Below are 12,243 nucleotides of genomic sequence, written 5' to 3'. Positions count from 1 at the left end.
GTCATCTAGCGGAGAGGCAGGCGACTGATCAAAGTACGAAGTTTCTTTCAGTTGAAACATCCCAGACCTGCGTTTTAGTCTAGGATTAGGCGTAAACCTTGTCTGTTAAACCTGGGATTAAGATATTTAATTAATCATTATCATTATTTTTTTTCATTTGACAAGGAACTACGAAGAAATGGCAAACAACACATGCAATTGTTAAACATAGCTGCTGCAGATCTTTTTATTTACAACGTCAAAAATATTTTTACAGTATAACCTACAACAGAAGTCAAAGGTCATTCAAAAAAAAAGTTTCTTTACCAACATGATTTAAAGGCTTGGAAAGACCTCTCAAAGGATCAAATAAAATAAATCAGTGTTAAAACTTGTTTTAGAAAATTGCTTGGATGACCATCACAATCATCAGCTTAGTTAAATTTACAATTTGGTTGTTATGTTAATTTCTGCTATGTTTTTAAAGAGTTAATGTATGTGTCAAAATCTGAAACTAGTTCAGTGTACTGAATACATTTTTTCAGCAGTGTTTATACCCAGCCATAGCCTGACGGAAAGCTTTATAAATGACTGAGCTTTGAGAACATATCAGCCCACCACCTCTGCCAGCCTGTCCACTGTCTCTGTTCAAGTCCCCCAGACATGCCCACTGGTCTTTCAATGCATAAGACACACACCACTTTGAATGATCCTCGTAGTTTCTGAACATCTGTGGTCCTGGGAGACAAACTCTGTCAATGTTCATCACATGCCGGGGAAGTGAGCAGTTCGAAGGGAGCCGATGAGACTGGTGCAGCCATGACTCCACCAGCAAATCTGTCCCTAGCGCTTGAGCCACCCAACCGGTGTAAATATCTATACCAAAAATGTTCAGCATTGATTTAGAACCTTACAGTATTCAGCATTCAGTATTCATTAACTGTTTTATCTTAAACGAATAGTTTTCCTGTGGAACACATACATATTCCCCTTTGCAATTTTAATGAGTAAGGACTGAGACATAGTACTTGTTTCCAAGCCTCCTGAAGCATGATTTCTAGATTTGTGTTTCACAGAAGTAACATTAAATGGGACTGATCATTTGGGGAATGACCAAATAATCACATAATTTTTTTCAATAATTAAAAAAACCCACATTATAGATCACTAGCTTTTAGCCTACTGTATTATAATTGGAATAGCAAGAAATAGTAAAATAACATTTTACATTACAATAATATATTGTCAAGTATTGTCTTAAAAAAGACAGTGTATGGTAAAAAATGTAGGGACTGAAAACGTGTAAGGACTGGACATCTTGCATACCTGCATGGTTACATAACCAGTGTAAAGAGTACTTTGGCATAATACAATGTCAATAAACTGCTGTATCAGTTTAAATAAATAGAAGAATTTTTGAACTTGAGAACTCTCACCATCCACATAGTAGTGTGATTTGGCAAAACTGAAAAAGGTTTGTCCTCGAACTGATTCCAGCTTCTGCAGACTCCTTCTGTTTTTAATGGCGGGTGTCTTACCATCACAAATTTGTGCCATGGCTGCAATGTCTGGGCGAAATGCCACAGGGACAGAGCAGTTATATACACGTGGATTAAGATATGCTAACTGCCATGCTGTTAAAAGAGAGGAATAGGCTACTTATTTCAGACAATGAGCAATAAATTATTCCACACTTTAAATCAGACAGATCCTATATAATAAGAATCGCATGTGCTCACATATTTGAGGGAACTGTGTATAGTTGTATGTAATACAGAGTAGAGTCTGGCCGTAGTATTTTCCTGTAGATGGGTAACTGTAATTTCTCTCTGGAAATGGGGGGAAATGAGGAACGCTGTGTGTAAGCCAAAATCCCTGAGACTGGTCAAACATCAGCATGCCTGCAAAAAATCATATACCTGACAATTCAGTTACCCCATGCAGTTGGATACAAGTTTCATACTGGATACTTGTTTATATAAAGTATCAGTTGGTTTTGAGGGTATGGGACAATTAATTTATTGCTACTTGCTTCACAACCAAATCACAGGGGACTGAATACAACAGAGAGAGAGAAAGAAAGAGGGAGAGACATTTTTTCACAAACACAACTTATTAGGCATTGCCTTTGTACCATAACATAGATTTTTTTTATAGGGAAAGCACAATATTATGTTAACCATAAAATCAAATATAAATCTATGTACCTTTTGTATGTCCATAGTTGCTTGGGTACTTCAGTTCTGGTGGAGCGTCATTGTAAAGCATATAGACTGAGCTGTTGGACTAAAAAATGAAAGTACAGTCATCTATGTGTTATTGAAAGATTTTAAGTGTATTTTAACGGACCTTTGTAATTGTCCTTTACAGTATGTATACAGTACTATATTAATATAGCAGAGCATCTTACTGTATATCTGGAGTAAAGCTGTGTCAATGTTCTGCCTAAAGCTCCTTGACTGCTGTTGACTGTATGTTTACTTATATGAAAATCCATGACGGCTGGATCCAGATACATGTAATCCACTCCACTTCCCTTAACTTCCATCTTGTAAATGGGAAGTTTATAAATAACGAACCTTTTTAAATATATGAGAATACAATGATAAAACATTGAATAATACAATGCATCAAACATATTTGCATAAACTAATCCTAAACCCAAGAGCAAAGCTTTCATCTTACCAGTCAACCGGCTGTCCATCCTCATTTAAACAGGATATTGCTGCCTCTGAGAAACTGATAAAAAACAACAAAATACACTCACACAGTTGAAACAACATGAACATTTCAACCTGTGTTTCGAAGTGAATAAAACATGAATTTCCTGCTTAAATGAAAACAGAAAGTGTTCCAAGCTGTGAAGTCAAAATAGCTGTTCTAATGTGAAAAAGAGGAAGTTTGTCTTATGACTGACTTCATGCAGCTGTAATCTAGCAACAGTAAAGCAGCCTGAATATAGCAGGGACTGGGAAAATTAAAATCTAGAATATTTCCCTAAAACCTTAAAATTAAATTCTGAAAAGTAATATAATCTTGTTACAACCTATCCCATTATGAGTGTAAATTAATTGTTTAATTAATTGTCAATTCTAACATATTAAACAAGAGTCTTAAAATAATTATTCTAATATAATTACAATTGTAAAGGTCTAATATTTTTATTCTATATTAAATATAATAAAAAAACAAATATAAAATCTATATATTTTTGTTAGCTCTTATGGAACATCGCTGTAAATTATATAGCCTCAGCTGTTGGACTAAAAAGTGAAAGTGCATTTTTTATACATATTTTATATTTTGGTGAATTTGCCATATGGCCAAAGAAGAAATATGGATAGTTTATATTATAAATTAAAGTCTTTATAACAGTACAAGCTGTGGTTCAAGAGAAGGAGCACTCAACGAGAATATAACATAAACTTTTAATCTTGTGCAGACAAAATAAACAATATAGCGGCAGGCCGGCAGGCAGGCCAAAACCACATATTGACGAAGAATAATCTTAATAATACTATTACTTATGTTTACGTCACAGCAAATGCTTGAAATACAAGTTTCACATATTTTTGTCCCAGTGACATTAGGCCTATATCACACCTCTGTCAAGTATAATCTTTTCATATGGTTCTGCATATGGTTTTATTTAGGTTGTTGGCACAAGACAATGCAACATCAGGCTCTTTAGGCTGTATATCATTTTCACCTCCATCTTTTTTCCAACCAATGTATCCAACCCTGATGATTTCCCCAAGCATGCAGAAATCAAGGTTGTGAGAAGATTATAAATCAAATTAAACAAGATAATCTGATTATTTAGATCTTATTTGTTTGTCAGGCATAGTCATAGAAATCTGCCGAAGATCAATCAACTGGAATACTGAAGAAACACCTATTGAAAATGTAGTTGAGATGTCAAGTTCTTGAAACACTCTGTTGATGCAGTTATTACCAGTTCAAGCTTGATTTTCTCTTTTTCCTTGAAAAAAAACTGGAATCTGTTGAACTTTGGTTGATGTACAGTTGAGGGGTGTAAAAGGGAGGCCAGTGGGCAAGGTGAAATGTTGGGTCATAGCTCGGGTGGAGAAGGACGTGACTGTGGTCACCATGTAAATGGAACAGAACAGAGGGCTTTCAGCAAATCAAAATCTCTGTATAGAGGTTTATGGAGGTGGGGCAGATTATTGATCATTTGGACCCAAACATCAAAACTGGTAAGCGACACCACCTTTTCAGCAAAACCCTTTGCTCCCTCCAAAACTCCTCCAACTACTGGTGCAGTCAGCAGTAACTCCTGTTACAGTCATGGCCACTACCTCAAATCAGGTAAAGAAATGTGCTTTTCATTCATACTGTACGTGTGTGGATGCATTTTTAAAAAATGCATTTTATTTGCAGCATTATTTAATAATATGTCTCATGTAGAATGTGGAGTTTGTGAGAACAGGCTATGGGAAGAATATGGTTAAAGTTCTTTACATTCGCCGGGAAGGGATTCATCACCAAATTACTGAGCTGATTGCAGACGTTCAGTTAACCCTGAAGACGCGCAAAGACTACTTGACAGGAGACAACTCCGACATCATCCCCACTGACACCATCAAAAACACTGTCCATGCTCTCGCCAAGCTAAAAGGAGTAGGTCCTTTTATTCATTTAGTTTAGCTTACATGTTGTAGCTATTTATCATTTTCTATATAAATATAAACAAACAAACATTAAATTGAAAACATAATTTTTGTTACATAACATGATACTTCATCATATAAGTCAGCAGTGAAGCTACATATGTATTTTTTTAATGTATTCTATTACATGCATATGTATTCTATTAAAATATTATTAAATCAAGTCATCTTGCAATTAAACAGCTAATGTTTTCTTATATTAAGCCATGACTTAATATAATTAAGGCACAGAATATTATTTGTCTTGCAGATTAAGACTATTGAGTGCTTTGCCCTGGATATCTGCGAACATTTCCTCACAGCATTCAATCATGTCACAAGAGTGAGGGTCAACATTGATGAAGTTCCCTGGAAAAGGCTGGAAAAGGTGTTGTGTTACCGCTTAAGCAGAATACATACAGTGACTCCCAAAACGTATGTAGACGTTTGTATTAATAATATTTAGCCTTTTAGTAAAACAAGGAATGAGGAACATCACAAGTAATTCATTACACAAAAGCCAATTATACCCACTGTAGTGCAAAAGATACAAAGCTAGAGAAGTTCAGAAAAGTTGATAACATTTTTAAATAATAATAATTATTATTGTGCCTTTAAAAATATGTGTCTAGTTGGGCTCTATATCGAGAAGAGTAGGAGAGCAATAACTGAACCCTGAGGCACCCCAGGGCTAATCGTATATATCTTTGGACACTTACTGGGTTTATTTGACTACACCTGCACTAAAGCTGGTGCTAGGACTAGCCAACTAGCCAAAACGCCCAAATGGATCAAGCACAGAATCAACAACAGAAGTGCTTGAAGTATTTTCCATTCCATTTTGTTTGACAAATGTTTCAGTTATATATTTGATTTTGATTAAACAAATTACACTGTAATATTTATTGTATAATACACAAAATATTATTAACGTGTGTTTAATAGAATGGAGTAGAGCACACGCATGCTTTCATCCACTGTCCTGAGGCCTGGCACTTCTGTGAGGTCGAACAATATTTGAGTAGTGAGTAAAAATGAGATTCTGATGGTGGTCTGAAAGTATTAAGGCAAAGTATGTTCTTGCTTTAATTCATTACATATATTTTTCTCAGTGGCTCCAGTGGTTCACAGTGGTATTAGAGGCATGAAGGTACTGAAGACTACTCAGTCTGGATTTGAAGGCTTCCTACGAGACCGTTTTACCACTCTGACAGATGCAAAGGACAGATTCTTCTGCACTTCTGTTTATGCAAGATGGCGCTACAACACTCATGTGAATGTAGCATTTGATGCTGCATGGTAAATGCAAAATATTTAGACATTCTAGCACATGATATGTCATATGTTCTATTAAATGCTGTGTATTCCATCTTATTTTAATGACAATTTCCTTCTAGGAAAACTGTTAAGGACATCATCATTCAGAAGTTTGCAGGACCCTATGATCGTGGAGAATACTCTCCATCTGTTCAGAAAACTCTCTATGAAACACAAATTCTGGTGCTTGATAGAATTCCACAGGTAGATTAAACTGATTTCAGTTTTGTGTGACTTTAGTTAGTTTAGCTAAGGTAAGCATTACTATTAAGTTATTGGTGGTTTATTGCTTTATGCTACTCAAGTATACTTGGAAGTAAATGTAAAAAAACATAATTTTCAAGATCACTTTGCTTCCATAGGTTGAAGAAATTGAGATAATTATGCCGAATCAGCATTATTTTGTCATTGACATGACAAAAATGGGACTCTTAAACAAGGATGAGGTGAGTGAAAGAAATCTATTGAAATAGTTTGGGACAAAAAAAAGAGCAAGTCAACCACAGGTTATCAGTTCAGATGAGTCTGAATATACTTCTCTATTGACAAAGGACAAAGTCTAGAGTTTTCAGGCTCTGTGACAAAATTAGGACTTTTGAGACTGCTACTCTTAAAATGACTTTATTGCCAAACTTTTACAAACCACACACACACAGGAGCAGGAGAAAAATGTTTTGTTATCCCAACTTAGAAATGGTTAAATAACGTTCTTGCTTTGTGTATTTATATATTAAAATCACATTACAGTTGTTGTGCTTTCATTTCAGGTTTATCTTCCCCTTGATAATCCATCAGGAAACATCACAGGCACTGTACGCAGAAAACCACGAGCCAAAATGTAAAAAAAACCCAACATTTACAAAACAGACATCTTATACAAATAAACCCTATACAAACAATCTCAAGTTAGGCTCTAGCATGATTACCTGTCTAAACATTAACTTAATTTTTAAATGAGAAACATTTGTGTAATCACACAAATAAAATAAAAAAATGTTGAATGTTGAAATGAAGAAAAAATCATTCTAATCTCAGATAAATATATTAATAAATACAGTCCAAAAATGTGTGTGTTCGTCTTCATAATGTCTTCGCTTGAATGCATTTATAATAGATTTTAGATTTGTTTAACTCTGATTTCTAATGAGTAATTTAAAACAAAATAAACATTTGTTACAATTTTGTTTGAGTTGAAAGGTGTGTAAAGCAGTGTTTCTGGAGTAAACACAACACAGTTAAAATGGTCATTTACATAAAAGACCAATTAGCTTTACCACCTTCCTATAATAAAGAATCAAGTTTACAAAATCAGATAAACATGCAACATCTGAAATGTCATTGTTTAAAGAGATAAGTGAAAAAAATTATTATTACATTTAATCATCCATTTTTTAAATAATCAAATGCCACATACACACAAAAGGAAGGAAGTCACACACCACTGTAATGAGGACCAGGAAGTGGATTTTTTAGCAGTCTGAATAAGCACCATTTATTGCAGTCTACACTCACTTTTTTAAACACCCTGTATCACAAACCGCTGTAGATTTACAGTGTTGTGCCAGCTTTCAAAAACAACAATTAACCAATTCATCAGGAATCACATTGCTAGTTAACAGAATGAAATAAATAAAGTGAATTCATAGCAGCACAAAGCACTGTCATTCTGACAGGATTCCTGCAAACAAAGCCCTAATGCGTTGAGCCTTTATAGCTGTAAACCACAGCAAATACATCATTTTTCAGGCATTTGATCATTTGTGCTGTTACTTTAGCTCAACACATGTTGTATCTATTAAAGAATAACAGAAAAACAAAAGGAAAAAAATAAACACCAACAAACCAATAAAAATCATAACTGTGGCGACAACCTTTCTCTTAATTCTGTTTAAAAGTACTTCATGCGTTACACAGAAACATCTTCAAGAATAGTGTTTCAATTTTAGTTCAAGCCATTTTTCATTTTACATCACAGATCACATTTTTTAAACTGATCATTTAATTGCAAAAGCAATAATGATTTATGTACAAGCACACAAAGTGAAGGTAAAATCTGAATGAACATGTTAAACGTAGGTAAACTAAAAACAGTAAATATGCCTTTACAGCAGAATGAGACCTTAAAAGCAATAAATTCACCATGTTATTTATTAAGATGCATAAAATGTATTAGTTCTGCCTGCAGTTACCCTGCACCCCTGCTGTGATTGTCTTCCATGCGTCCTTGTGGCTGCAGCAGCTATGAGACGTTACTTTTTAAGTGTTGGGTTTGGAGAGGCTTGACGTGATACTCGTAGATCTTCAGTGCAGGACCCAGTTTTATTGACAGTCCAGTCAGAACGTCATTTCGAGTCATTAATAAAAGGGATTTGCCATCGATTTCCTGTCGAGGAAAGTTGAGCAAAAAAGACACGGGGGATAAATAATAAAATTATAGGTTACACTTTATTTTGATATATTGCACTTTAGACATTCTGTTAACTATAAGTAACTTTGTAACAACATGTCAACTACGTGTCAATTAATTCTTATTAATTTGCAACTACATGTCTAATAACTCTCAGAGTAGACTGTTAGGGTAGTTTTAGAGTTGGCATACTTTTTGTGGACTAGAAGATATTAACCAGAGAGTCTACTAATACTGTAATGACTGCTAGTCGACATGTTGGTCACTGTTAATAGAATGTCTAAAGTGGACTACTGAAATAAAATAACACAATTATTGATAACACAATTGTTTTAAAATAAAGTGACGAAGCGCTTGCTCCAGTGTTCAAAGATACTGCACAATTACTGTGAAATTCCTATATTTTTATGTACAACTGACTGTGACTGAAGGCTAAACAATAAAAAGGCATTTAGTTATGTTAAAAAAAAGTGCATGCTAAAATATATTAATGCAAAATGAGTTTAACATTCCATCATGCATAATAGCTTGAGATCAGCTCAACACATAATTAATAGTCTCAAGTAAACACAAACCATGCTATTACTGTACATTCATTTTGTTGAGAACTTTGGGCTAGATCATTTGATAAATATTTGGGAAAAAATGCAAGGATAAAATGTCACAGTATTTCTAATGGTTGGAAAAATAATGACTTATCTCATTCAGTGACGAATGTTTTAATGTTGATGAATGTTCTATTATCAACATTTAAATATTTCTCCATAGTGACTCCAAAATATTGTCAATCGATTAAGAAATGTAATTGTGTTAATCATAGTCATAAGCTGTGATTAATCACAAATGTAAAATATTAGGGCTTACCTGTAAATTATAAAAATATCAAAATCTCTGAAAAATCACACACAAACCATACCCTATCGTAATCATGTGTTTATTATAATCTACAGTGGTTGTTGTCATGTTTATTTCTGCTCTGTAAAAGCCTTAACATGTAAGCACTGAATCTTATATGAATCTTGTTAGTTTGTAAACAAATAATTTTTTTTTAATAACATTTATCAATATGACAACAAATTCCTACCTGATCTTGGAAAGCATTGGCTTGCTCCTCAAACCCTGTAGCCTTAAAATAATTGACCACATCTGCTACGGCCCAGTGGGCTGGATCTGAAAGCTGCCCATTCTCCACAGAACTGTTAGGGAGAGAGAAATTTAGCAAATTATTTCACTGATACATTAGCATTATTTAACCAAATACTGTATGTCTACACAAACTTCAAGACATGTGACACCACATTATTGGCCTTAAAGGGTTAGTCCACCCAAAAACTAAATGTTTGCCATCATTTAGTCAGTCTCATGTTGTTCAAAAACCATAATACAATCTCTGGAAAACAAGACGACATTCTGAATGAAAGCTGAGAAATTTCTTCTCTCTCCATTACAATTCTGACACTTGAAAACATGCATAAAATAAATCCATATTATAAAAAGCAGTTTGACATTTAACTTTAGGGTGTACCAACTTTAAATCATGTATTAACTGCTTGTTGAAAATAAATATCTATTTTTCTTTTAACTTATTATACATACAAAAGGAAAAAGGCTACATGCACTGCGTTAAACTGAGACTTATTATAGCTCTTGCATATCATTGCGTATTTGTTGATTTCAATTGTTTTCATTATCCTCATTTGTAAGTCGCTATAGATACAAGCGTCTGCTAAATGACTACATTTAAATGCAAATCTACTGTAAAATACAACTAAAATGGGCGTCCACAGAAATCACACCGTCTCTGTAATAGCACATAAGAATATGGGAGTTTTTTTAGCCAATACATTTAGAGAGAGAATGTGTGCCTAAATTGTTTATGAAATTTGCACACAAGATCTTGTTCAGAAAAAAAATTTCATTGTAATAATATTATAGTCTTTAACAAATGGCATAAAATCAGTGCTGATTCATTTGACAACAGTTGCCATACAAGCAATGGTTGCCATGGCTCTTCCCTGGTGAAATAACTGAGGTCCTGAATGTCTGGATTCTTTAGTCAGTGTTGAGCATATTTATATAAATGTGATATTTTTCTGCAAAAAATTCATTATTTAAAAAAATAGTCCATTAATTGAGAACAAGAAATGAAAAATCCTTGAATTTATTTCTAATTGCTATATTTTCTACAATGGAAGCAACGGCAATTTAAAAAAAAAACCCAGCTGAAAACAAACCAAACCAAACCTGGTTGGCTGGTTTTAACTGGTTTAAACTGGAAGTAGCTGGTCTCTCAGCCTGACAAGGTAAAGAAGTTTCCTAAACCCTCCTACACCAGCCTGATAACCAGCTAAAGCCATCTTAGGCCTACTAGTTTTGACCGAGTACAGTCAAAATCACTTAATGTGTAACATGAAAGATTAAAAAGTACAGTAACAACATAAAATTAAGATGTCAGTACAAAATGTTTCTCATTCAAAACCCAACATTACTTTACACCCCTACCTTTTGGTGTCCACTGAGCCATTTTCCTTGGTTTCCATGACTGCTGGATGAAAGAAAGAATAATAAATGCAATTATATTCATCACTGTTGTAGTTTTTAAAGGAAAATGCCACAGTTTTTCCATATTCCCTCAACGTACGTTTCAGTGCGTGCACTGAAGAAATACTGTATTTTCATTTTTAGGCCAATTCTAAATAATTTCTTGAGGTGCATAACAGAGGCTTTGTTTTTATATATTAAACAATAATAATCTGATTAGCTCTGATCTATTGCTCACCTGTATGTCAGAGAGGTGAGATTGCTCTATTCCATTAGATGTGTTTAGTTGTTTCCTCATGTCCTGCTCATTCTCTACTCATCAATCTCCTGCTGTGCAAAGCTGCCCCATCTTCCAGAAATTCACAAAGTTTCTAAATACATTTAGAGAGAGAATTGATTCTGCAAAAATAACACAGTAATCAAAAATATAATAAACCAAAACAAACACAAAACAGACAAGAGAAACATGTTAAACATGCAAAACTGTAAACACATTGTAAACACTAAAGTTATCTGACAAAAAGGTAACTATTTTGTTTATTAACAAATTAAATATATTAATACTACCATCGTTATCATAAAACGACTATCATCGCTATTTTGAAATAAACAGTTTTTAAATTCGCAAAACAGCTTGAGCAAACATCACAAGCAAAATATACCAGCTTTGAAGGAAATTAAATAAGCCTTTTCTTTTACATTTGAGGTTTGACAGGTTCTGTGTCCATGAAGAGAAACACGATGAACAAAATGACAACCATAATTTTTAAAGCAGAAAATAGATGTTTAATTGTAAATAAAGTATTTAATCATTTATTGTAAATAAAGTATCCTTGATTTAAAAAAATAAAAATGCCGTTTGAAATATAGTTACAGCAAGACTAAATGTTATCTGTGACTGTATTCTGTATTCTGTCAGGCTAAACAGAAGTGTTGGATCAAAAAAATATCCACTTAATATATTACAAGTGATATCATGATGAATTTCGACAGTGTGATGATTAATAAAGCAGACGATAAACTCATTAGCTAGCTAGCTTCCATTAACTAAACATTTATGACATTTGCCGTCTTTCTGAGAAAACAAAACGACAATTTCCAATTAGTTGTATGACAAGCTTTTACCTTACCAATTTAACAGATGTTTTATGTAGATGGGTTGAATGTTATTGATTCTCGATCATTGGAACAATATTACGCTTTTTTTCCAAGCACAATCCGACAAATGCAGGCGCGGGGGGTTATGGGTAATGTAGTCTCGAACGATGGGAAATGTAGTTGTTCTCTCTTCAACAATGAACACACATCAAGACCAATTAATAAAGAAAA

The 12,243-nt window shown here is 33.8% G+C and overlaps 3 protein-coding genes across 6 annotated transcripts; 1 reads left to right on the top strand and 2 right to left on the bottom strand.

The window, feature by feature from the left end:
* Positions 1-196: 196 nt before the first annotated feature.
* On the bottom strand, positions 197-2,890 carry dnase2b (deoxyribonuclease II beta). The gene is made up of 6 exons (XM_043251340.1): positions 2,665-2,890; positions 2,390-2,558; positions 2,187-2,265; positions 1,719-1,880; positions 1,416-1,613; positions 197-855 (listed from the first exon to the last, which is right to left on the bottom strand). The coding sequence occupies exons 1-6, from the start codon at positions 2,766-2,768 to the stop codon at positions 521-523; spliced, it is 1,047 nt and encodes a 348-aa protein (XP_043107275.1). The 5' UTR covers positions 2,769-2,890; the 3' UTR covers positions 197-520.
* Positions 2,891-4,084: 1,194 nt separating this feature from the next.
* On the top strand, positions 4,085-6,871 carry uox (urate oxidase). 2 transcript variants are annotated; one of them, XM_043251837.1, is made up of 8 exons: positions 4,085-4,308; positions 4,408-4,620; positions 4,921-5,037; positions 5,595-5,673; positions 5,762-5,948; positions 6,047-6,170; positions 6,329-6,412; positions 6,734-6,871. In XM_043251837.1, the coding sequence occupies exons 1-8, from the start codon at positions 4,288-4,290 to the stop codon at positions 6,806-6,808; spliced, it is 900 nt and encodes a 299-aa protein (XP_043107772.1). In that variant the 5' UTR covers positions 4,085-4,287; the 3' UTR covers positions 6,809-6,871. The 2 variants fall into 2 exon arrangements, with proteins under 2 accessions (XP_043107772.1, XP_043107773.1); XM_043251838.1 differs by having other exon boundaries at positions 4,381-4,620.
* Positions 6,872-7,431: 560 nt separating this feature from the next.
* Positions 7,432-12,199, bottom strand: samd13 (sterile alpha motif domain containing 13). 3 transcript variants are annotated; one of them, XM_043251839.1, is made up of 5 exons: positions 12,045-12,199; positions 11,153-11,313; positions 10,876-10,918; positions 9,458-9,569; positions 7,432-8,349 (listed from the first exon to the last, which is right to left on the bottom strand). In XM_043251839.1, the coding sequence occupies exons 3-5, from the start codon at positions 10,911-10,913 to the stop codon at positions 8,206-8,208; spliced, it is 294 nt and encodes a 97-aa protein (XP_043107774.1). In that variant the 5' UTR covers positions 10,914-10,918; positions 11,153-11,313; positions 12,045-12,199; the 3' UTR covers positions 7,432-8,205. The 3 variants fall into 3 exon arrangements, with proteins under 3 accessions (XP_043107774.1, XP_043107775.1, XP_043107776.1); XM_043251840.1 differs by having other exon boundaries at positions 10,876-10,915; XM_043251841.1 differs by having other exon boundaries at positions 11,153-11,285; positions 12,045-12,171.
* Positions 12,200-12,243: the final 44 nt, after the last annotated feature.

Source organism: Puntigrus tetrazona, chromosome 11, assembly GCF_018831695.1.
Source record: "Puntigrus tetrazona isolate hp1 chromosome 11, ASM1883169v1, whole genome shotgun sequence".
Classification (NCBI taxonomy): Eukaryota; Metazoa; Chordata; class Actinopteri; order Cypriniformes; family Cyprinidae; genus Puntigrus; species Puntigrus tetrazona.
This window is presented reverse-complemented; position numbering and strand designations above follow the sequence as displayed.